The 22,344-nt window shown below is 38.2% G+C and overlaps 1 protein-coding gene and 1 non-coding gene across 3 annotated transcripts in view; one reads left to right on the plus strand and one right to left on the minus strand.

The window, feature by feature from the left end:
* The window catches only part of Zbtb10 (zinc finger and BTB domain containing 10), a 43,453-nt gene extending 22,567 nt beyond the window's left edge, over positions 1–20,886 (plus strand). Inside the window, exons 3-6 of one of the 2 annotated variants that reach the window (XM_006977902.3) lie at positions 13,504–13,602; positions 18,689–18,865; positions 19,053–19,225; positions 19,481–20,886. In XM_006977902.3, the coding sequence (XP_006977964.2) occupies positions 13,504–13,602; positions 18,689–18,865; positions 19,053–19,225; positions 19,481–19,786 (755 nt within the window). In that variant the 3' untranslated portion in view covers positions 19,787–20,886. The remainder of the gene's footprint in view (positions 1–13,503; positions 13,603–18,688; positions 18,866–19,052; positions 19,226–19,480) is intronic. The other variant, XM_076563794.1, reaches the window with a different exon arrangement.
* On the minus strand, positions 15,573–15,677 carry LOC121827678 (U6 spliceosomal RNA). The gene has a single exon (XR_006069997.1). It is a non-coding gene; the product is annotated as a U6 spliceosomal RNA (small nuclear RNA).
* Positions 20,887–22,344: the final 1,458 nt, after the last annotated feature.

Below are 22,344 nucleotides of genomic sequence, written 5' to 3' on the forward strand. Positions count from 1 at the left end.
GTTGCATTTTGGAGGCAGCAGGCAGGCAGGTCTCTGAGTTCAAGGCCAGCCTGGTCTTCAGAGCATGTTCCATTATAGACTGTCTCAAAAACAAACAAACAAACAAACAAACACCATGCCTGTTTGGTGTCTGATTTATATGATAATGAGGATGAAGTATTTTCTGTTAAATATTGTGTGTGTGTGTGTGTGTGTGTGTGTGTGTGTGTGTGTGAAGTAAAAGCCATCCACACACATGGGAAAGTCAAAGGACTGCTTTGTTGCCTTCTCACTTTTCAGAAGGTTCCAGGAATCAAATTTGGGTTACAAGGCCTGCAAGTCAGGCACCTTTCCCCACTGAGCCATCCTGCAAGTCACAGAATTGTTCTTCCTTTCCAGAAGGCAAGCCTGTGAAATGGTTTTTGGCCTTTTGGATTTGAGTTAGTTTTCACTAGTGGAAATGAGCATGCATATTGGATGTCCTTCTTTTGGTTCGTTTTTGTTTGTTTTTGAGACAGGGTCTCCCTATTAGCCCTGGCTGTTCTGGAACTCATATGTAGACCAGGCTGGCCACAGACTCATAGCGATGCATGCCTCCGTCTCCAAGTGCTAGGATTAAAGGTGTGTGCCACCCTGCACTACTGCTGTTCTTTTTCCTTGTATTTTATATCAGTTTTTATCAGCAAATCCCTGATGAGATCTTTGTTTTGTTTTTGCGACAGTCTAAAGTAGCACAGGCTGTCCTCTAATTGACTATGTAGCTGAGGATCACCCTTATATCCATTTTGATCCTCTTGGTTCCACCTCCCAAGTAAGTGCTGAGATTATAGGGGTATGTCAAAACTCCTGACTCTGAGGCAGTTTTTATCTAATAATAGATACCTCAGATAGATGATAGATGTTTTTTTGTTTGAGTTTTGTTTTGTTTTTCGAGACAAGGTTTCTCTGTGGGACTCTTCCTGGCTGTCCTGGAACTTAATTTATAGACCAGGCTGGCCTCAAACTACTGAGATCCACCTGCCTCTGCCTCCCAAGTGCTGGGATTAAAAGGGTGTGCCACCACTGCCTGGCTTCAGCTCGCACTTTGTGTATTGACTTACTAATGTAGAGGTCCTGGCCAAAAATGGTAATGTAGTATTCCAATATGGTAGTCACTCTAGAGTGTTTAATTAAAAATATATGGGCGCACGCGCACATACACATACACATACACACACACTGACAACTTGAAAACGTGCATATACTAACTCTTTGGAAAATAAGCAGGTGTTTTGGGTGATGGCATAACTCATCAGAGCGAACCCTGTTCTTAAAGTTGGCACCTAAGGACTGGAGTGACCTAAAAACCAGCAACAAACAAACACAATAGTGTTGACTCATGGTGAATACTTTGAAAAGTCTTAACACTGTTAGCAATTATTTTAATCTTCTCGCCATGGCAGTTTAATCTCATCCTAAAAATGATTTTTTCTTGCTTTTACATCATTTATAGCACTTGGGTATCTGAACTTGCTTCAGTCACAAATTTGGTTTCATTGTGAGAAGCTGCATATCAGCTGGTGAAACTTGTAATTTCACAGTGCCTCTAGAACATCACTCAGTGGCAGAAAAGTGGGTCTTCTCTCACCAACTAGTATGTCAGCACGGGGAAGTAAGTAACCAGTCAGGTCTGTGTACAGCATTCATGGACAGACAGCTCATACTCTGGCCTTGCTATTGGGAGGCCCTGTTAAAGCACAAGCCTGAGAATTAGAGGTGACTGCACTGTCTACATTTTGTGATTGCTCACAAAACAGTTTCAGTAGGCATTGCTTTTATCAAAGCTGCCTAGAACAGAAAGTAAGAATGGAAGATTGTAGAGGCCACTCATTTTCTGTGGTATTCATCTAATAAAAATAAATGTTCAATATCTGAAGCTGACTTTTTTTTAAAAAAAAAAAATCCCTTAAAAATGTAGCTAATAGCAGCACTGAACTGTAGTCTTGTATTTTGTTAATAAGCAAATTATACTAGCTTCTAAAAATGCTTCATAATTGTTACTTATACAATGTTATCCAGTGTGCTTCCTTTTTCCCACTTTGCCCCAGAGTAATCCAAACTGCTACTCCCAATATATTTTTAAAAAGAAGCAGGAATAGATCGTGACTTTTTGATTTTTGTTTTTTAGACAGTTTCCTCTTTGTGGTGGCTGGCCTTGAACTCAGAGCACTTGCTTCTGTTCCTCCAATGCTGGGACTAAAGGCATGAGACACTTTCTTATACCTTTAGAGTACAATCATTAATCTTTGGTAGTTCCTATGCCTTTTATGTAATAAAAATCAAAATAAAGTCTCAAAAAGGGGGGTGGAGTGCAGAGCACTGTCTGCGTTCACACGAGTCCTGAGTTCAATTCTCGGCGCCCACTTAGTGGCTCACAATAGGCTGTGACTCCAGTCCTCGGACCTGACTCCTTCTGATCGCACAGGCACCAAAATGAGAAGTGGTGCACATGCGTGCAGGGAAAACTAATAAAATAGGTTTCTAAACAGAAAGGAAAATAGACCTTATTAAGAACTTTATGATCAAGAAATAATAGTATGAAAGGAAGCATGAGGCTGACCTTTTTTTCAGACGGTGTCTTACTATGGAGCTTTAAAGAGCTGACCAGGACTAACTCCCTATGTAGACCAGGCTGGTCTCAAACTCACAAAGATCCTTTGCTTTTCCAGTGCTGGAGTTAAAGGTGTGCATTACCATGCCTGGCTGGATTTTTAATGTAAAGAGCTGTAAACATGATGCAGCATTGACCAAAAAGCTGTACTTTGTGGTTTGTAAAATTGAAAGGTCATAGACCACATGTATGTAAACAGAAGGCACTGTCGACAGCTCCAGTGAAGATTTGTCGATAGTACTTGTCAAAGAGTGGCTCTTGCTCTTCGCTCCAGATTGGAACCCTGTATCAGGATAGCTGGAACCTTTTAGGGATTCCAGTTGAAGTTACAGGTAATCTACTTAGAGTTGGATCAAGTGATGAAGTAAGAGCCCAGGTTCAGTTAGACATTGAAAACCAACTCCCCACTTTATGACTATGATTGGTATGATTGACTAGGTTGAGGCTGTGAGTGTCTTTATTCTTTGAAATACATTGCTGTTTTACAGGGGCATATGAAAATAAATGACAAGCATAAAAGCATGTATCTACTGTGGATCTACTGTGGTCATGTCTAGTGCCCTTAAAGTTGGGAAAGACCTTTGAAGTTATTTATAACAGTTTGCCAGTGCTGGGTACTTTCTGCCAAATGCTAGATAATTGGTCTTACATAGCTTGGCTTGTTTGAATACTGACAAACATGACCTTCTTAAACAGCCTGTGTATATGATAAGTGTTATTAGAAGTTGCCTTATATTGAGCCAGAATTAACTTCTGTAATGCTCTCATTCTGCCATTTTTTCTGTAATTTCAACCTAGTTTTAATCCTTTTAATTGGATTAGAAATTGAAATAACACCTGAATCCATGTCTTTCTAGTTTAAGTGCCATTCCCTCTACTCTGTTGAATATAGAGAAGTGAACTTTGCAGGAAAGTTCTTATCAATGTAACAAATACATGTGTGTATTAAGGCGAAGGCCTTTCTTTCCCAAGATTATTCCCTAGTGAAAGGAGAGTCTTCAAATTCATGTCTCATGCTAAAACCTTAAAAAAATTCACAAACTTCTACATCATTATTGGTGCTTAAATTTTTATTTATTAAGAGAAAAAAATTAGTGAAGTGTTTTTGCATGGATTTAAAGCTTTATTACAAACATCTGAAAAGTACTAGTGAATATTTTGAAATCCAAAATCAACACTTGGCACATTTGGACTTGTGAATCCCTTAAAGGACATAAGCCTCAGGTCATAAGTCTGTAGTTTGTAACTGCGGCTCAGAAAATGTCTTCTTCTGTCATAATGGTGAAGGTGGAATTGGATCGCATAACCTTTTCTGGAGGTTTTATTGAGGTGGGACATTGTGATTCTTTAAGCTAGCATATCTTGTTTGACTTAACTGGATTGTCTTGATCATATCTTTGATGTATCTATACACCAAAATACATGAAAGGGGAACTTGGAATATTTTAAATTTTTGTCCTTTCATATTGGATTTATAGGACAATCTGAAAACTTGGCAGTCAAGTAAAGGGAAAAAATTCTAAGGATTTTTTTAAAATCCTTTCCTTAACTGATTTGTTGCTGGTGAATTAAATTTTAACCAAATTAGGTGAAATCTAAGATTTAAGATTTAGTTACTAATTTATTTTTCAATATTGAGTTTAAATGTAGGGCCCTGTGAATGCTAGGCAAAAAACTTTACTAATGAAGTATACATTTAGCTCTTAAGGGTTTTTTTTTTTTTTTTTTTTTTTAATTCTGACACATGTCCTGGCTTTCATTGAACTTTGTGTGTAGCCCAGGGAGACCTTGAACTTGCAATCCTCCTGCCTCCGCTTCTGAAGCATTTTGGTAACTGGCATGTGCCACCACAACCTGTATCTTTTTTACAGATGGTTGTGAGCCACAATGTGGTTGCTGGGAATTGAACTCAGGACCTCTGGAAGAACAGCTAGTACTCTTAACCTCTGAGCCATCTCTAGCCTTTTTTATTATTACATTTCTAATTTTGCATGTTACATATGAAAGGGTACCACAGTGTGCATTTGGAAATCAGAGGACAGTTTGCAGGAGCTGGATCTCACCTTACACCTCAGGGGTCCTACGGAGCCAACTCAGGACAATGGACTTGGTAGTAAGCTTCTTTACCCACTGGGCCATCTCACTGACCCTAGCCTCACATTTTTAACTTGCATAATTGCCTTTTAGTGAAATAGCATATAATTTGGTATTTAGAAAGCAGTTTTTGAGGAAACAGTGCTCAAAGTACATACCTTTAGGGAATCCTAATAAAGCATGTGTCCAAAAATAATTAGTAATTCTAATTATAGGAAACTTTTAATTAGAGTTATACGCTAGCCAGCATTTCTGTTCTCCCATGTTTGTGGTGATAATTGTTGATTATTATTACTTTGGGCATCGTAAAATTCTGAAATGCTTTCTAAATCATACATATTCTTAAAAATCAACACATTTGTGTGCGTGCATGTATGCATGCCTTATGCATGGAAGTCAAAGGATAGCTTATGGAGAGTCTAGTCTCTCTCTCTCTTTTTTTTTGTTTTTTGTTTTTCAGACAGGGTTTCTCTGTGTAGCTTTGCGCCTTTCCTGGAACTCGCTTTGTACACCAGGCTGGCCTCGAACTCAGAGATCCGCCTGGCTCTGCCTCCCGAGTGCTGGGATTAAAGGCGTGCACCACCACCACCACCACCACCACCACCACCACCACCACCACCCAGCTTTTGGGGGGGGGGGCGGGGAGGGTCTATTCTCTTATCATGTAGCTCACAGGGGCTGAACTCAGGTCATGCCTTTACCCACTGAGATAGTTCACATGCCATTAAAATGATAGTTTTATGATTGTTAGACATTTTTGAGCTCTCCTACTGTTTGACTTTGTCATATAGTATGTATGAACTGTTCAAAGTAGAGTCTAGAACTATAGAGTTTACTTTGGTTGAGATGTGAGTTTTAGGTATGGTTTTGTTACTTAAGAATCCTAGTGTACCTCAAGCAATCTCTAATGGGAAAGGAGGAAGGCAGCCAGCTCAATTTAGAAATTATATAAAATCTCTTAAAAACCTCTTCTTTTTTTTTTTTTTTTTTTTTTTTTTAAGAAAATACGATTCCCAAGTCCTGGAGTTACAGGCCTGGCCACCACTTTGGGGCTGCATGTTGTGGTTGCAGGGTACTGCCTATACCCCAATAGGATGTTGGACTTAATGTGCATTCTCCATTTATGGACTTGGGCTGGATTCCAGATGTTTGATAAAACTTTCGGGCATCTTTGTTAAAGACTATGTTGGGAAGAATGAGCCAGATTTAAAAAAAAAAAAAAAAAAGCCATTTTCATTAGGAGGAAGGTTTATTGCTCACTTTAAAAATTGGTAGTTATTGGGTCATGAAATGGTACTAAATAAGAATTTTAAAATAATTTAAAGAGATGGAAACTATAAAAGTGTCTACCATCCCCCCCCCATTACTTTTGCTCTTGATATTTTTTTATTTTTCTTTTTGGAGACTATCTCTTGGCGGTTGAGGCTGGCTTTGAACTGATCTTCCTGTCTCAGCCTCCCAAGTACAGGGATTATAGGTCTTTGTCACAGTGCTCAGATTTTACTTTGCTCTTAATTCTGGATTCCTTTCTTTTCTGCTTCATTTGGCTGTATTGGTGATTACTGCCTATAAGTTAGAAACACCAGGGACGGAGGTGAGACTAAAGGAACTTGAGAGCTGAAGAAAGCCATACGCAGATTAGTCCATAAGGGCATTTTGTGATTGTGTGCTGCAGGCATCAGGTGGTCTGAACACCATTAAGGTGGACCTCTAAGTTTGGAGAAGAGGTAGTTTGTTCTGATTTGGTAGTGCAAGGCATGAACTGGTGGGGGCCTATCAGAGCTATTGTGCATCTATCAGAGCTAGTATCCCGCCCCTCAAGTTTATATAATACTGAATATTTAGTTTCTGACAGCAATATAGTAAGTTGACCAGACTGTTAAATTTATCTTTTTAAATTTTTACATTGAGTGTTTTGCCTGCATGTATGTTCATTATGTGCATGGTTGGTGCCCATGGAAGCTAGACAAGAACTGAAACTTTAAAGATGATCATGAGCCTTCATGCGCATGCTGGGAATTGAACCCAGGTCCTCTGGAAGAGCAGCCAGTGTTCTTAACCACTGAGCCATTTATCCTGTTTCGTTTTTAAAGTTTTTTGTTTTGTTTCATTTTTTTTTCAAGACAGGATTTTCTCTGTATAACAGCCAAAGCTGTCTTGGAACTCACTGTGTAGACCAGGCTGGCCTCAAACTCACAGAGATCCACCTGTCCCTGTCCCCTACCTCTCGAATGCTGGGATTAAAGGTGTGTGCTGCCACCGCCGCTGGGCTCTCTCCAGTTTTGAATATCTATGTCTGTCTCTGTAGACAGGTGTGCACATCCACCTTTTTTGTTTGGTTTTGTTTTCTGTTTTAAAGATGGGTCTCACTCGCCTGGGATCTGCTTTGCCAGGTGGGCTAGACTGGTTGGCCAAGAAGCACCAGGGATCTTTCTGTATCCACCTTCCCAGCAACGGGTTATAAGTGTTGGACCCATACCTGGTTTTGTTTTTGTTTTTTTTGTTTGTTTTTTTTTTAATTTAAAATTTTTTTCTGGGGATCACAATCATGTTCTTGTGTTTGCAAGGCAAATGCTTTGCTCACTGAGCTATTGCTCTCCAGCCACAGTACTTGAAAATTTTTATTCTCAAAGCTGTACTCTTTGAAAAATGTTACAATGTAGTAAATGATACTTTTCCTGGGACTCTGGAAACAAAAATTTTAAATCTCAAGGTATCAGCATATTCTAGAAGTTAAGATTAAGAATATCTTACCTGAAACTAACTTGTAAGTAGTAATTCATGATGTATTGGCTGTATAGGAATTACGGGGAAGGTTGAAGTGTGGGAGGTGGGCTGGCGTTGAGAAGAGAAAGCCTGGGAAAGAGAGTTGGTACGGTGGTGTGTGGGTATTTGCAGGGAGAGGAAGAAAGACATTCATGGCAAGGTGGCAAGGGACTGGGATGGATGGACAAGAGAATAGGAGAAATGGTGAATGGAAGAGAACTCAGATGTGTTTAGGGTTATATTATAATTGTATTTGTATGCCAGATTATAAGTTGAATTTTGTTTTATGACTCGGGAAATAGAAGTTTCTCAAGCAGAGATTTGATCTGTTTAATTAGAGAGGATTGAGTTACAGAGTGTGCTGAGGAAACTAGTTAAGGACTATTTGTTGGCAGAATAAAACTATTTGAATAGTGAGAAGAAGAATCTATGGAGGCTAGTATAAGCAAGACAGGGCAATCAGTCCCTTGAAACAGTAGTTTGAGGGAAGGAAAACAAGTTCTAGGATGTTACAGGAACTAGCATTTACAACATTTTTTTTTTTTTTTTTTTTTTGGTTTTTTGAGACAGGGTTTCTCTTGTGTAGCTTTGCGCCTTTCCTAGAACTCACTTGGTAGCCCAGGCTAGCCTCGAACTCACAGAGATCCGCCTGGCTCTGCCTCCCGAGTGCTGGGATCAAAGGCGTGCGCCACCACCGCCCGGCTTACAACATTTTTTTAACATTTTGTTTTAAATGAAATTACTGAATAGGAAAGAGTGAAGAGAGAAAAATGCCTGTGCCTGTTTATGAAAAATGGGCTTGCTTTTAATAAACTATATGCAGACATTTTTGTATGCCGTGATAATAAATTATGGAGTATGTTTATATGAAAGTGAAACTTGTATAGATCAGAGTCGCAGAGTTTTTGTACAAGGGAATTTTAGCTATTTTAAAATTTCTCTTTACTCATATCTCATTCTTTTCAAGAGTATTGGTATCCTAAAGAAAGCTGGGGACCACAACCAGATGTCGGGGAGACCTTCCTCACCCAGCTGCAGTGCAGTGTGCACAGGCAGGTGCTTTGTACACACCCCTCCTCAGTTCACAGTGACCACTAGCCTACTCTTGTCCAAGGCGCACCTGCTGTGACTGCTGGTACTAAGATTAACCTGATTTGCTGGTAGTACCTTGTTTCATCCTGTGTTTTATAGCTCAGTATTTCATTTAATTATATCATTTCACTTAATATAGTTTCGCAGTGCATTTTGTGGTGAACATTTTGAGACAGTCTTATTAAACTGCTGAGACTGGCCTTGGATTTAGACATCCTCCCACCTAAGTTTCCTGATTAGCTGGTCTTGTAAACAAACGTGTGCGTGTTTATTGTGTATATGTGCCTGTGTGGGTCCTCATTTGGAGATGAGGGAATAACTAAGTTAGTTACCTCTTAGATACAGATTTTGGGTCCTCAGATTTGGGGTCAGGCACCCTTACCTGCTAAGCCATCTCACAGAATACCCCTTCATCTTTTTGGGGAGCAATGAAGGGAGAAACAGATACCCAAGAGTTTATTTTCTAATCTTAATTTTAGAGAAAAAGATGGTTTAGAGTTAGCTTTGCTTTTTTGTTTGTTTGTGTGTGTGTAGTGTGTGTGTGTGTGTGTGTGTGTGTGTATGCAGATTTTGCCTGCATGTGTGTCTGCACCACTTACTTACCTGGTGTAGGCAGAAGCTAGGATGTCAGATCCCCTAGAACTGGAGATACAGACAGTTGTGAGCTGCCCTGTGGGTGCCGGGAATCAAACTTAGGACATTTGGAAGTGCAGCCAGTGCTCTTGACTGTTACACCAATCTCTCCAGCCCAAGAGTTACGCCCCATAATGAAGAAGACCAATTCCTAAGTAAAGTACCCTACTGTGAAAGCTTATTATCGGCTGGGAAAACTCACTCATTGAGATTTGATTTTGATATCAAGAACCAAGTAGTTGGTCCATAGCTTAATAACTATCCCATAGTGTACTTTTGAGTTGTGAAGGGAAACGGTGTATTGATTTTGGGTGAGAAATTCTGTACTTAGTATCCATGTAGGATTAAGATCAGGGCTTGAAGATTCCATTTTTTGCAGTGCTGAGCATTGAACCCAGGTGCTTTCCCACTGGCCTACATCAGGAGACCCCACAAATTAAACCTAATACTTTAGGGTAGGAGATAGGAAGTGCCTCATTTAAAGAACTAGTTCATACCTGAGATCATGAATGAGGCCAGCTGGTTGAGGATGCTTGCAGCAAATCACTATAGTGGAATAATTCAGGGACAGAACAGCCCTTTACTAGAAACCACCTTGACAGAAACTGCGATAAGAGGTGGTCTGAACACTTAAGAAATTGCTTCCAGCAGAGCATGGTGGCACAGCCTTTATTTAATCCTAGAAATTGAAAAGCAGAAGCTCCTATGGGTTCGATGTCAGCCAGGGCTACATTAGTGAGTCACTGTCTCAAAACAAGAATAATGACCTTCCCCAGACACTGAGAAAAGTAGTAGTTTGGATAATGTTTAAAAATTTACTTCTTGATGAATTAAATGTACTTTTTAAGAAAGCAAAAACCACTAAATTCTGGGTAGATATTTTCAGTTTGGGGATGTTTTAGTATAGTTACTAGAATTACTACCATTAGGTTGCAAAGATCAGACTTATTCTAGCTGATATTTAAGAATATTTTAAAATCCTTTTATTTGTCATGCACTGTATAATAAATCCTGGGAAAACATTACAGACCTTGCTCTCAAGGAGTTTATCAAGGGCGTTCATTCCAAGTGAGCTGCTGGTATTCCCCAGTTACTCTAGCTAATAGTCGCACGTGCTTCCTACAGAGAAAACATACTAACATTCTCGAAATGTGTCTAAACTCTGACTTCAGATCTCTGTATATTCCTGCCTCCCCGCGTGTGTGTGTGTGTGTGTGTGTGTGTGTGTGTGTGTGTGTGTGTGTGTGTTAGTTAGTAGAGAAGAGGTATGTGTGTGGAATTACTGGCGTGAGCCTAGCACACTCAGCACTGTTTTCTTGAATACTCCAACCTGAAGTTGTAGAATCTTTTTAAAAAGATTTATTTATTTTATGTATTTTATGTCCATGAGTGTGCTATCTGCATGTATGCCTACATGACAGAAGAGAGCATCAGATCCCACTATAGATGGTTGTGAGCCACCATGTGTTTGCTGGGAATTAAACTTAGATCCTCTGCAAGAGCAACCAGTGCTCTTAGCCACTGAGCCATCTCTCCAGCTCCAAGTTCTAGATTCTTAAAAATATTCTTTCTCTTTGTTGATATATGTTCAGTGTCCTTCATGTCTTTCAGTGACTTCTGGCAGCATTTAAAGATGTTTACTTTTACCCCTTTAAAATAATTATTAGTCTATTTCTCATTCTTCCATCTTATAGTCAAATTTCTTAAAATATCCCCCCATTCTTTTATTCCCAGCACAGGCCATTCTTCTTTCCAATTGCCTTTGTTAACCTTTCAAGTATTATCCCCAGAGTGTTATAGATACTTTGTGAATGAGCTAAAAATAATTCTGAGGTCCTTTCATATTCTTGGCCTTTTTTCATGGTCCTATTCTTTGCTGATATTGTTTCTCATTATCTGACAACTCAGACCATTTTGTTTGCAGCCCAAGCACCAGATCTACAGTCATCATTTAATTTCTGTACTTGGAAACAAATGGAATAATAATAATAATAATAATGAGCATTAAGTGGCATTAGAACCTTAAATTCATTTTTACAAAAAATTGTCATGGAAAAATCTATCTTTAGTTTTTAGATAAAATTCCTTAGATGACTTGTTACAATACAGATTACTGCCATAAATCCAAAGGGTCAACCTGAGAATTTGCTCTGTGTGTGTGTGTGTGTGTGTGTGTGTGTGTGTGTAGATCCCTGTCAGTGCTGGTGTATGGTCTTTAAGAACCAGTACATTAAGAAAGCAAAAGGACCTGTTGAGGGAAGTGGAAGAGTTGGGGTTCAGTACCAGGTAGAAGCAAGCCTACCCTTTTAACCCAACATCCTGATGCCAACCACTGTACTTGCAGGTGTCTGAGACTCAGTGCTTACGACTAAATGTCACTCTGTACCCTCCCTGTTCCACCTCCTGGTTTCCTTTGCTGCCATTAGAAACTAACTTCTTCCAACAGTGGATTCTGCGACCACCCCTCGTGTCAAATGGTCTCACTTTCTCCCTTGCATTTGTTGATCACACCCAGCCCTCAGCTTGGGTTACTGAGAACTGCTTTCTGCCCACCTTTTCCTCTCTCCCTCTTCTGTGCCTCACTCCTGCAAAGGGCAGACACTGGGCAGCAAGTGTTAGAGCCTGCAGCCTAGGATTACTTTGTAATGGTGTCTCCATCTCCTCTCACACTCCCTTTATTCATTCATAACAACATGACATCACTTTTTAGGATCCAGGTAAAAGCTATTTCTTATTTAAACTACTTATATCCCCTCTAAAAATAAATAAAGCCCTTAGCACTGCCTGTTCTAAACCATTATTTTACACCACTGGTTCACAGTTGTGTGCCACTACTACTTTCTTAGGACTTCAGTAATCGCTCTTCATACTTGTGCACTGGATTCGTGCTGTCCGTTGTATGAATGGATATGTAGCAGTTTTTTTGTTTGTATTTTTTATTTACTTTGGAGGATCCAGAGCAGTCAAGGATGATTATACCAAGGAAGTCTTGAGGCAAGGAGCTATATAGTTCAAAAAGGAAGAGTTTTTAACTAAAAAGCTTAAAAATCATCAAAAGCTGTAGTAAACCATTGAAAAATTAAAGATACATTTCAGAAAGATCTATATTTGGCCAGCAAGGAGATAGGAAGACCTCATTTCGTTAGCATGAGAGGAGTGAAGTCAGTAGGATTCAGCAGATTTATAGCAAATTCCAGAGAAAAGGGCACGTCATCACCATGGCTTTAATAAAGTGCTGCTTCTCTGTCTTTCCAGTAGATGAAATCAGCCCTTAGCCAACAGCAACAATAACAATGATAATAACTGCTTCTATGAGAGCTCCCCCTGGTATTTTAACTGCTTCTATTTCTGAACCAAGAAGAGAACAACTTCAATCTGTTTTTAGTATTTGTAGTTAATACTACAAGCAGCAACAGTTGAGTGTCAGTGAGGCACCTGATGATAACATTTGGCTTGCATTATTCAACTAAACTTCCTATATTAATTCTTGATGATGTATAAATGCAGAAATAAGGCAGTTAACAACTAGGGTTACTACCTGAGACACCTTGATTCTTTAAACCCCATTCCTAGCCAGTTGCACATGTTTTTATGATTGAAAACTACTTTCACTGAAATTCATAAATTACGCTAAAAAGATGGCTCAGCAATTAAGAGATGTGCTTGCTCTTGCAGAGGACCCAGGTTCAATTCCTAGCACCCACAATGTGTGGCTTAGAGCCATCTATAATAACCCCAGTTCCAGGAGCTCAAACAAGCTATGTACAATGGTGCACATACATGCGTTCAGGCATTATATTCATACACAAAGTAAAATAAGTAAACCTTCATTGTTCTTGGTATATTCTTCGATCTTGTCCTACATGACTATATTTTAAAGAGGGTAGTATTACCTAGGATGTTTAGAATGTTCAGAGCCTTGGTTGAGTCCTCAGCATCATACAAAACATTTAAAATAAAAACATTTCATTAAAGGTATTTTCATATATTAGCACAGTTTTCACAATTAATACCAAGTCAGAAATATCAGGGCTGTTGAGATGACTTGTAAGAGTTTGTTGCACAGGAAAAGTTGTGGTCTTCACATCACCTGGACTTTATTATATGTGTTTGTACTGATGTAGCTATGTCTCTGTGGCTTACAGTGTTGAACATGTGGTGGATACCCAATACTGAAAGGCCTCTCAACTGGCCTGCATCATAAATAAAAGAGATCCAGGAAGAAACTGGTGTTGTTGGGTGGATGGTTTTGGTGTGCTTTGTGAATAAACTTACTGTGTCATTTTCAGATTTAGACGGTGCGCTACTCTCGGGGCCTGATGCTGATAGGACCGTGAACCCAAATTTATTGGCCGAGGCTTGCAGTGGACAAGATGCAGGAGATGCTGGTAGGTACAATGAGATTTTTAGTAAGAAAGAGTCTGAGAGGATCTGAAGTGTGGAGTGCTATGTTTACATGTTTACTGGAGTCTGCTGTAGGTTCTTTGCTACCGTGTGCAGATGCTTCCAGTTAGAGACCAGTCTGAGGTTGGTTACGGTTGTGAGGACTTTAGGAACTTGGTAAATCAAACTGATATTTTTGGTCTTGTTTGAGGAGACTTCATCAGTATTTTCAACTTTTAAATATTGGGCAGTTTAATGGAGTTTATAGCTTCCTGCCAGCTTGTTGATGGAACTAAAAGGTTAATTATCACAATAGTTGACTAGTGTACTTTAATTAGTTTTGTAAAATAATTGTGATCATTGATAGCTATAGAAAATGTTGAAAGGGACTGTAGATGTAGATAGAGATAGCTCAGCAGTTAAGAACACTGATTCCTAGTACTCACATCCAGTGGCTTACCACCATCTGTAATTCCAGTTGGGAGTTGGAGATCTGACACATAGCGTTCAGGAGTACCTGCATTCATGTCACATACATGCAGACACACACACACACAATAAAAAAAAGCATAAAAATGAATTTAAGAGAAATGTTGATAAATTTTAAATAGTTATACTTTGCGGAAACCTTAATGGGTATGAGGGCAAAAATTACATGAATCAGTTATAAATAAGATAAAAAGAAAGATTTCTTTACTAAAATGGCAAAAAATAGAAGGTTGATAGAATTGGACAGGAAAGGAACCTATTTTGTAACCCTCAAAAATAATTCTCTAAATAAAGGGGGTTTTTTGTTTGTTTGTTTTTTTAATTATTGCATTTTATTTGTGTGTGTGCATGTCTGCCTTACCAAGAAGGAAGAGGTTAGCTATACCTTAAAGAGATCTGAGGAGCATTAATACAACCAACTGTTTAGAATTACTGTCATTAAAAACACCTTAATGAAATGACATGAGCCCACTGATGTGTGATACATTTGGGGCACACAGCATTACCTAGGTAGTATCTTTTTGAACAGTGTTTAGCTTGAATCTTATCTATGAGGAGAAAATTTAAAAACACAGCAGGCAGTCCAAGTTCTAATGGCTGAAAAGACAAAGACACACAAGGAACCGCTAGATGTAAGGAGGCTAAACTTCTTCATGCAGCATGGGTCTTGATTAGATCATGGGCTTTTGCCCTTTTAGGAATAAGGGTAGAGGGCATTTTGGAAATAGTTGGAAATGTAGATATGTATTATTTGTTAGCAATATTCAATTTTAAACTTTTGTGCATCATGGTTTTGTTAGGAGAATGTTTCTAGAATTATATGTATACAAACACATATATAGTATTTAGGCATAAAGCAAAAAGTACATGTTACAGCGGCACATAAAATGTTATACACAGGAAAATGTGGCGAAATTAACACTTAAAGGTGAGATGTAGCTGTAGCTTCAACTCTGTACTTGAACTCCTTTCTAAAATGAACGGTGGAAGAACAGGAGGCATTGCTGGCAAAACGTTGTCACTGGCTCCTGCCACTCCCTTTTCGGTGCTGGAAATCAAACATCAGGCCTTGAATATGCCAGACACACACACACACACACACACACACACACACACACACACACACACACACACACACAGCGTACTTCTGAGATACACCTTTTTGTTTTGTTTTGCTTGAGACAGGTTCAAACTGTATAGCCCGGGCTGGCCTGAGACTCAGATCTTTCTGTCCCCTACCCCGCAAGTGCTGGAATTAAAGGCATGTACTAACAAGTGCAGCATGCCTTTGGATTTTTTTGAGCAAGATAAAATTCTGAAGATTTTTAAAAATAATTATTTATTGTTTGTACAGAGAATTACTACTGTCTTAAAGGTATTTATAGAACCCAATTATTTGGTTTAGAAATTGGGTCCAAGAACATAAAACTGTAAAACAATATGCATAAACAGCTTTCTGTGGAAAATGAGCTGTTTTATTTATTTTAAAAATATGGAACGTTTCACGAATTTGCGTGTCATCCTTGCGCAGGGGCCACGCTAATCTTCTCTGTATCGTTCCAATTTTAGTCTATGTGCTGCCGAAGCAGCCCGAGCCATTTTATTGTTTAATTTTTTTTTTTTTTTTTCCGAGACAGGGTTTCTCTGTGTAGCTTTGCGCCTTTCCTGGAACTCACTTGGTAGCCCAGGCTGGCCTCGAACTCACAAAGATCCGCCTGCCTCTGCCTCCCGAGTGCTGGGATTAAAGGCGTGCGCCACCACCGCCCGGCTTATTGTTTAATTTTTAAGAGTAAACCTTTGGTTTAGGGCCATTTCCCATACGGAGACATTTTGATTCCTAATTTCCCTTCCTTCCCCCTGAGGTCTGACACATGCTAATCCAGTACTGGCTCTCCTGTGATCCCTAAGTGGTTGTGTACCATAGGTCAGCCCTCGCTTTATGAGTTTGATCTCAAACTGGGCTTTCTCTGAATCTGAGGACTGTATTGCAAAGATATTAGTGACCATTAATCACACTCTTGAAATAGACCCTGATGCCTCTTAGGTATGTTGAATCACAATGCTGTGCCGTTACTCAGCTCCTCATAATTTCTTCAAGTAATCTCTCCTGATACTAAGAACTAGAAGACATCTATGAAATTTAGGGTTAGAGTTTCTTTTAAAAGTTTAAAAAAATACTTTGATTTATTTGTGTGTACACGCTGTGTCACTGAGATCCGAAGAGAGCCGAGAGTTGACTTTCTCCATCATGTGGGTCCCAGGGATAAGTCAGATCAAGCTTGGCAGCAAATGACTCTGCCCACTGAGCCATCTGACTGACTAATTGTGTATTTATTACCTGTTATTATGAATGGCATATACAGAGAAACATGGAATTTGAAGTTTTTTTTTTTAAATCTAATTCTAAATCTTGCATGGTCAGTTTATTAATTGTTCTTAATATTTTCTGTCTATATGTAGTCAGTATTATTTTTCTGAATATATTAATGGACCTAATCTGAGGTCAATTTTTGAAGTATTTTGAACAAGTCAAAAACATCCGGTACATGTTAGCTTTCCTAAATACATTTATTCAACAAATAAGTAAAAGTCATGTGTTTTGGACATTAATTAGAAGCACAAAGGTAAGACAGGTCTCGCTGTCCTCGAGAGTAACTTTAATTTGTTTTGTCCTCAGTTATTGAAGAAATAGGAATCATAAAGCCCAAACTCAACTAGAAATGCAGAAGTAGAAATGGAAAGGCTGACTGCCCCAGGCTGCCCCTTCCCCTCCCTGTCCCACATGTTTGCAGATGTTCTCACTTTACAATTGTGAAACTTTTTTTTTTTAACCAACAGCATTGTACTTACAGTTATAGCCTCAGAGGGCTTTCTTGAATTTAAAAAAAAAAAAAAAAAAAAAAGAAGACTAATAAATAAATATATTCCAAATTCAAGACAGTTCATATAATGGTAATGAAGTACATTTTAGAAAAACATCCCACAGAGATCTTTTGAACTTCCTTGTATATTCTTTTACCAAAGAAAATACATTTACTCTAATTTTTAAAGGGACAATATTTATGGTAAATGGAAACTTAGCTGGTTTATGAAAACTAAAGGAATTGATGGGGAGAAAATTATCAGAAGTGCTTGGGACCCGATGTGTTTAAAATGTTGGAGTCTTTCAGAAGTTGACATATTTTGCATGGCTAACTCAGCACCAAGAGGAGGAGCTGCAATAGAAGTTGACATCCCTCCCTCATCTAAAAACTTGAAAAGGTTTTTTGAGCACAACATGCTATTCTAAAAACATTCTAGATGTGTGAGCATTTGAGATTGTGGGATTTTATAGATTAGTGTTGTTCTACCTGTATTACTACATAAATGAGTTCTGCACACGCCTATATTGAAAGGGTGTGTGTCAGGGAAGTCAGTTACAAGCGCCTTGCAATGGGAGCCTATTTACCATGCATGGAGAAACCTCCCAGAGGTCTTTATTTTGAATGGAGCAGCCCAAAGGGCTCAATCAGGAGATGTTTGTATGTCTCTGGATGATTAACTGACTGACTATATTCCTCAAGCCTGAAGGAAGGGCTCCATCAAGTTGGTCTTTGATCCCTTATTGAAAGCGTAGACTTTTCACTGTGAGTTAGGTGGGTAGCCCTTGATTTTTGCAGCCTGACAGGTTCTGATTTAGTTTGTTTGGGATTTGTTTTTTTTTTTTTTTTTTTTTTTTTTTTTGAAACAGGGTCTTATTTCTTACCTAGTCTGGCTTTGTGTCATCTTGCCTCAGCCTCCCCAGTATTGTGATTTTATTGTCTTAAAAAAGAATCTCTGGCAGGTGTGGTGGTGCATTTGGGAAGCCAAGGCAGGAGGGTGCTGAATTGAAGGTTGTTCTCAGCTATATGGCAAGTTCAAGGCCAGCCTGGACTGCATAAGACCATGTGTCAAAGGGGGGAAATGGAATTGTGACTGAGCGGGAACTGAGTAGCAAGTTGGCAGGCACTGAAAAAGAACCCACATGTTAGAACTGATAGTTGATGGGATCAAGTGCCAAAAACTGATTCTGTATACTTACATACAGAAAAACATTCTTTGACCCAATAAAGAGTGTGTGTGTGTGTGTGTGTGTGTGTGTGTGTGTGTGTGTGTGTGTGTGTGTGTGTAAGTAAAATGGAATTGAATCCAGGAAGAGATAATTCCTGACTGTGTATTTGCCTTGTTTTGTTACTATATAGACTAGGCTTTTGTTGTTAAGCTCACACTTTTGGAGATTCAGGAATTGTATTTATATTGTTACAGTATGGGAATTGAATCTCAGGTCTGGTATTTTTATTTAGGTTTTAGAGTGAAGACAGAGTGAGGGAATTGGGTAGTTTTTGAGACACAGGATAACATATCTGACTCCAAATTCATAGTGTATCTAAGGTTGGCCCTGAACTCCTGGCCTGTCCCAACCTCCCAAGTGCTAGGAGCACAGGTGAGAGCCAGTACATGGTATAGTAATTAGATCTATATCGTTGTTCTTATAATTGTATTTTATTTTCTCAGGCTCTAATTAAGAGATAACAAACTTTTTCCCCCAAACATTTCCTCAAAATCACTTTTCAATTGTACTAGGAGTATCACATGAGTTCAAGTATGCTTTGATGGCTGGCACTTCAAGTGATTTCAAGTATGGGTTACTAACAAGTACTTCAAATGACTACAAATATGGATTGATACCGGGTGCTTCGAATGATTTCAAGTATGGATTCTTGCCAGAATCTTGGTCCAAACAAGAAACGTGGGAAAATGGCAAGTATTATCAACAAATACAAGTAAAAATTCTAAATTTTAATTAAAGGCTTCTGTATTCTGAGTTTTAAAAAATAAGCAGCGGGGTTAACAGTTGCTGTTCTTATGGCTGGACATAGAAGTATTGATAGAAGGTTTCTGCTTAATGATCTATTTATGTTAAACAATACTTTTTTTCCCCTTTAAGGTGACTCATCTCTAATCATGAACAAGTTAAAATGCCCTCATTGTAGCTATGTAGCCAAATACAGACGAACACTAAAAAGGCACTTGCTCATTCATACTGGAGTAAGATCATTTAGCTGTGACATTTGTGGAAAGTTGTTTACTAGAAGAGAACATGTAAAAAGACATTCCCTGGTAAGTGACCTTAAACTCAGTGCTAATGATGGAGATAAGGGTTTTTATGCCAGTGATGTTTCAAGCATTTTATTTGCAAATTTAAAGAGGTATGGTGGAGTTGCTTTGAACAGAATTATTTTTGAGCTGATACTGTACTTCATCTAAAAAATATTAATTAGCTATCCATTCATTACTAAGTGTAGGGCTTAATTTGAATGGCTCAAATGTGTTATCTGCACTATCCTTATTTTGGATTTTTCTCCCTTCAATTAGGTGCATAAAAAGGATAAAAAATACAAATGCATGGTGTGTAAGAAGATCTTCATGTTAGCAGCCAGTGTTGGAATAAGACATGGATCTCGACGCTATGGAGTGTGTATGGACTGTGCAGATAAGTCACAGCCAGCAGGGCAAGAAGGTGCAGATCAGGGACAGGATACAGAGTTCCCTCGGGATGAAGAGTACGAGGAGAATGAAGGCGGGGAGCCCGATGAAGAGCTGCCTGAGAATGGAGAAGATCAGAATGATGCATCTCGATGGGATGAATCAGGAGATGTTTGTATGTCTCTGGATGATTAACTGACCTACTATACTCCTCAAGAATGCTGCATTTGGACATACTATGAATCGACAATTTGGATTGTTGAACTTGAAGGCTTGCAAAATATGGTACATGCTGGATGGTAGTTATGTTGCTGTGAAAAACTGTAGGGTTAAAGCCTTATAGCAAAAAAAAAAATTTTTTTTTATATTTGCACAGGACTGTACAGCAAACAACCATGTGGTTGGATACATGGAGTCCCCACATATTCAGTCAGTTATCAAAGTAAAATATTTTTTATTTATAGGATATACAGTTAACTATTTGGGTTCTATGAAAATATACTACTTGTCCTTTATAGAGCTTACATTCATGTGCCACTTTAACATGAATGAAGAAAATTCACTTATGGAAGTACAGTGACAGTTGACCCAATCACTCTGTCAATCAAACCACTCAGGCTAGTTTGTACTAGTAGAGTTTTGTTTCTATTTTTATTTTATTAATTTTATTTTTTTTAATACAGATTTTCAGTGAGGGGCTTTTTCAACCCCATTGGTTCTATTTTCTTGTATTTTTTTTTTTCATTTTATTTGCTTCATAACTTAAACCAAGTCTCTTCTAGTCTTAGATATTATTTCTTAATTTTGTGCTGATAGGCATATGTTTATAAGAACTGGAGAGGTAATTTATTGGAATGAACTGACTCCCCTGTCCTCCCTTCCTTTTTTGACATGAATTTTACTACTTCACAAATGAAGAATGATGTTGCGAAGTTACCATGGTGAAGCTGACACATACCACTAAAATGATTATGACTTAGAAGTGACTTTCTCCTGCTGCTCTAATCTGATAAATGGTTACTACATGATGTTTTCTGACATGGTTTTGGTTTGGGTATCTGTTACTTTGGCACTATTCTTGTTTGCCTCTTATATGTTTGCCAGTGTACTATACCTCAGCCTTATTTGAAATACAGAAGTCTAATTGAAGAAAAGTCATAGAAAAATACGTAAAATGATTTGTTTTATAATTTATCCTCCATGTCCAGTTTGGTTAGCTTGTTATGCAATATAAGTGAAATATCAGGATTTTTCTCCTGTGCCCTTTTTTATCATTAAAATGAACACAAAATGTGCATTCTCTTTTGTTTCATACTTACCGGGATATTGAGTGTTTTTTAAATTGTGGCTGATAATTTATTTTTCCATTCCTAAAAGTCACCACACCTTGATGAAATCTTGATAGTCACCGTGATTCAACAATCTGCGAAAGTATTACAAATAAAATGTCGAGAGCCTTTATTGTTCCATTATCTAAATTCTTCAGGAGTCAAAGAGTGATTCATTGAGTTGAAATTGTTAGGTTTATTTTGTCTGGTGATAGAAGAATTAGCTGATAGTGGAACTCGGAGCTTTTTACTTGCTATCATGATGACATGTATCAGGAGCATATTGTATATTATATAAGATTGAGAGACAGCATATTTTCAACTTTCTTTTAAATACAAATTGAGTATATTTTCCTATTTTATATCAAGTAACTAAATTAGGCCAGTTGTGTGGAAGAAACCACCGAGCTGCTTTGACAGACACAATCTTTTTGGTGCTCCGTCTGGTCAAAGTTGAAAAGTTGATTTCCATTTAAAGAGACAGACTTGATCATTGCCTCTGATTTCAGTAGAATGATGGTTTGAGATTGGACAGGGACTTTGTGCGTGGGTAGATCAGAGACGAAAGGCTGGCGTCCTGTGTGAGATGTACCCGTGGCCCTCTAAATTGTGTGGTAGTCTCTGCACCCCTGCGAGCCTGGCAGAAGAGTAGTGTGGGTTTGGTTTTTGTTGGAAATGAAGAGTACACCTTATTCTCAGTGTTTGAAACAAATGAGTACAATGTAACTCTAGTGAAGTCCAAAGTAGACATAGTGGGGCAGAAATATTATGAATGAAAAAGTATTTTAAACGTAAAATGTTCTGCTTTGTGAATATGTAAGTATAGTATAAAGATTTCTTTCATCCCATTTATCCCCTTCCTTTAAAATAAACCATAGTTTACAATCGGTAGATCTGTCTATATATAAATATATATTAAAGAGCAAATATATATATTTAAAAAAAATCACCTAAATCTGCTTTATTAGACAGTAGTTCACTTATTGCATAGAAACTGGACTTGGCTTTACATTCTTAATGTACTTTATTTTACTCAAGATATGACCTTACCTTGAAACAGAAAGAATTTCTTTTATTACTTAAATCATTTATGTATATCTGGTAAATTATGACCAAATTTTTGTTAGATTGCATACAGTGAATTGAAATACACATTTGGTACACTACGGGATTGTTGTGCTTTTGTTTTGGTTTTAGTTGGAAACAGGTTTGATGTAGATGACTTATTACTGTTAATTTAAAATATTCTATAATTGTCCATTGCCTTTTATGTCGTGTTGTGACAGATTTGGCTATATTTTTAGTCATCTGAAGTATACTTTAAAAAGTTTGTTTTTAGGTAATCCAAAGGAAAAAAAATGTTTATACTCTTGAATATATATTTGCCTCAGCCTATATAAAAGTTCCTTTGAAGTAAGTAAACAC

The sequence above is a fragment of the Peromyscus maniculatus genome, chromosome 2 (assembly GCF_049852395.1).
Source record: "Peromyscus maniculatus bairdii isolate BWxNUB_F1_BW_parent chromosome 2, HU_Pman_BW_mat_3.1, whole genome shotgun sequence".
Lineage (NCBI taxonomy): Eukaryota > Metazoa > Chordata > Mammalia > Rodentia > Cricetidae > Peromyscus > Peromyscus maniculatus.